At 59.3% G+C, this 3,200-nt stretch overlaps 1 protein-coding gene across 1 annotated transcript; it reads left to right on the forward strand.

Moving 5' to 3' along the window:
* The first annotated feature begins 292 nt into the window (after nt 1-292).
* TMEM238L (transmembrane protein 238 like) lies at nt 293-532 on the forward strand. Its single transcript, XM_054709574.1, has one exon. The coding sequence runs from the start codon at nt 293-295 to the stop codon at nt 530-532; it is 240 nt and encodes a 79-aa protein (XP_054565549.1).
* Nucleotides 533-3,200: the final 2,668 nt, after the last annotated feature.

Here is a 3,200-nt window from a genome sequence, read left to right on the forward strand (position 1 = left end):
AGACATGGCAAAGCCGGCCCCGGGCACCCTGACTCCTCCCGTGCCCGTAACTTGCTTGGCCCCGGTCCATAAACCGTGATGTCAGGATCATTGCTGAGCCGTGAAACAGTTAAGAAACATCCTGCCCCACTGGCTGCCGCGCTCACAAAGGTAGATCCACGTGTACTTCCTTGTGGCTCCAGACAGAGGCTCGCTCATTTGCCCACACCCAGCGGAGAGAGAGGCAGCAGCAGGCAGGACCGCCACCCTCCCATGCAAATCAGGCCTGGGAGTGCAGCTGGGCTCCGGGGCCATGCTCCTGGGGGCGCCCTGGGGAAGATGCAGCCCCGGGCGCTGTGCGCTCCTCCTCGTCTTGGCCCTCCTGCTCGACGCCCTGGGCCTGGTGCTCCTGCTCCTGGGCATCTTTGCGTCGCTGGATTACTGGGACTTCTTGGTCTACTCAGGGTCCCTGATCCTGGCTTTCAGCCTCCTGTTCTGGATCACCTGGTACTCCCTCAACATCGAGCTGCCTCTTGAGAAACTGGACTTGTAGTTCGCCTGTCGGCAGAGGAGCGGGGACACAGGCTTCCTGTGAACCTGGGGCTGCTGGCAGTCGGAGGAGCAGGGACTTGCAGCTCCCACCCAGAATGCCCCCCACAGCCCCTCCAGGGAGCAGGTGAGTGCACAGGAGACCTCCCAGAGGAGTGGCGGGGCTCAGATGAGCTGGGACAGGTTTGGGTCTTTGGAGGCTGAATGGGCAAGCCGCTGGAGGACGACAATGACAGGGTTCTGCCCACCTGGGCCCCGGACCAGGAGGTCACGGGGCAGGTATTTATCCCCTGAGCACCCTTGTCCTTGAGGAAGCCAGAGGAGGGTCCCCACGGCCCTCTCCCTCCAGGGAGGGTTCTGCCACCAGAACAGGAAGCTGACCCTCAGCTCAGAATGTGGAAGAAAGGGGCCCATCTTGCTGGTCTGCTGGTCTGGCCCCAAACCCTGCTGGGGAGAAAAGCCTTCGGCACTGGGAGAGCATGGAGAGTTCCCCATGGCTGCCTGTGCCCTTGCTGGGTGCAGCGGGAGGAGACAGAGCAGAACCCCCAGAGCGGCCCCTCTCACCTGCTTCCTCCCTGCACCTGCCCAGGTGGACATGCAGGGGGGCCAGGAGCTGCCTGCACGTCCACTCTCAGTGCGCCCCGCCTCCTCATGCACCCTCCCACGCAGTCAGCGCCCCGAGCCGGCCGGGAAGACCCCAAAATCAAGAGATCAGGGATGGTCATTTCATTGTTCGAGCTGCACTTTCCAGCCAGGCCAGCGGCTCCGTTGACCACATGTCACCCGAGGCAGATACTTGTAAGATTTCTCACAGGGACATGGAACCCCACAGGTAGAGCTGGTCTGGCCCCCAAACCCTGAATTAGAGAGGGGCAGCTGTTCCCAGGGGACTGCAGCCAAAGCCCTGGTTGGTTGGAGATTGTTATCCACCCCCCACCCCCACCCCCAGGCGGACAGGGACCTGCACTCAGGCACAGCTGGGCACTCCCTTCTGCGTTCCGGGTGTAAGCGCAAAGGTCACTGCTGGTTGGAAGGAGGAAATAAGCCTCATGTCTTTTCTGGGGATTCCATCTGACCCTCAGAACTGAGAGAGGGAGCAGCAGTTCAAAGAGGTTTCAGAGGGTGGGGTGGTCCCGCTCTGGCAGATGAAAGGAAATGAGAAGTCACCACGCGTGGGTCCCGCTCTGAGCAGCGCTGGGTCACTGGGTGACGTTGAGCAGGTTGCATGATGCTCTGAGCCTCAGTATTCTCACCTGTGAAATGAGGATAGTCCCTGCCCTGTTTTTGCAAAGATGGGAAATAGGGAAGGCAGGACTAGGCTCTTTGCAGTGTGGTTCTCACCCAGGTCAAACGTTGTTACTGAGCATGTAATATGGGGTGAATAAACTCACCCAGAGCCCAACTAGGAGTACTTTGGCGCACCTCAGACTGGCAGGGTGGGGTCACCTCACGGTGAGCATTATGAAACAGGAGGGCTCCCTGACTAGTTCGCTCCTTCACAGGGACGCGCCAGGCACTGTGCCAGGCACCGGGCTGCTGCGGAGCGTCAGACACACAAGGTCTCTACCGCGGGGAGCCCCCGTCGGGTGAGAGAGAGGCAGACAGTAACCCGTGTTCTCACTAACGGATACAGCAACATGGTCAGGCGAGGACCGGGGAGAAAGGCAGCTCCTCTGGATGGGAACGCGCACAGAAACTGGCGCAGAAGGGGCGGCCTTTCAGGGAGAGGCGCTGGCCGGAGCAAAGGTCCTGGCTAGGAGGAAGTGGAGAGCGCAGGGCAGAGGGCGAGGGCACCCGAGGTCAGTGCCTGCGTGGGCGGACGCCAGACCGCAGAGCCGGGAAGGCCCTCTGAAGGATTTTGGTCTTTATCTGAAGAACAATTAGAAGCTATCGGAGATGTGAGCAGGATGATGACAACAGTGATGATGACCAGGTCAAGGCCATGTGGGGAGCGAAGTCACTTGCCTCATCAACCAGGGGCCACAGTGCGGGGCTCCTTGCCCTGCACGTCCTTCTCTCCTTAAAAAGACACGCTCAGTAGCCAGCGGGGAAGAGCATGGGCCAAGACCCAGCTGTCTGGTTTGCATCCAGTTTTATTCCTTACTAGCTGTGTGACCTGGAGCAAGTTACTCCACCTCTCTGTGCCCTGGTTTCCAAATCAGCGAAACGGAGATGGAGCTGATAATAACCCCTGGGTCAGAGATGATGTTAGTAACAGCATGCAGCTCACAGGCATGCTGCCCACAGCACCCTACCATGCTGGTTAAGTAAACCTCCGTCACGATGCAGGTGGCTGGGGTGTTCTTACAGAGGGAGACCTCTCTGAGGCATATGGTCATTGTTAGGAGAGTGGATGGCGTTAAGATTTTCAGTAGATCCGAGAGAGAGCCGCCCCGGACCGCCGGGCTTTGTCTAGGTGCAAAGGGCCTTCTGAAGTTGTAAGATCCACTGCATTCTCCACGGAACACAATCATGCAAACATCACTTTCACCTTTTCAGTCCCCAAACTCCGTGTTCCACGGGACCCTCAAAGCCAGCGGCCCATTGATCTCGCCTCCCTCAGACCCTCCATCCCTTGTGACGTCTGTGACAGGTTAATGTGGGCTGGGCCCTGCCATTCAGGAGCCTGCTCACTTATGGGAGTTGCCCACCACCGGCTGGATGGCCCTGGG

Source organism: Eptesicus fuscus, chromosome 20, assembly GCF_027574615.1.
Source record: "Eptesicus fuscus isolate TK198812 chromosome 20, DD_ASM_mEF_20220401, whole genome shotgun sequence".
Taxonomy (NCBI): Eukaryota; Metazoa; Chordata; class Mammalia; order Chiroptera; family Vespertilionidae; genus Eptesicus; species Eptesicus fuscus.

Coding starts and splice junctions, on each gene's coding strand:
- TMEM238L (XM_054709574.1), top strand. CDS start 293: ATGCTCCTGGGGGCGCCCTGGGGAAGATGCAGCCCCGGGCGCTGTGCG.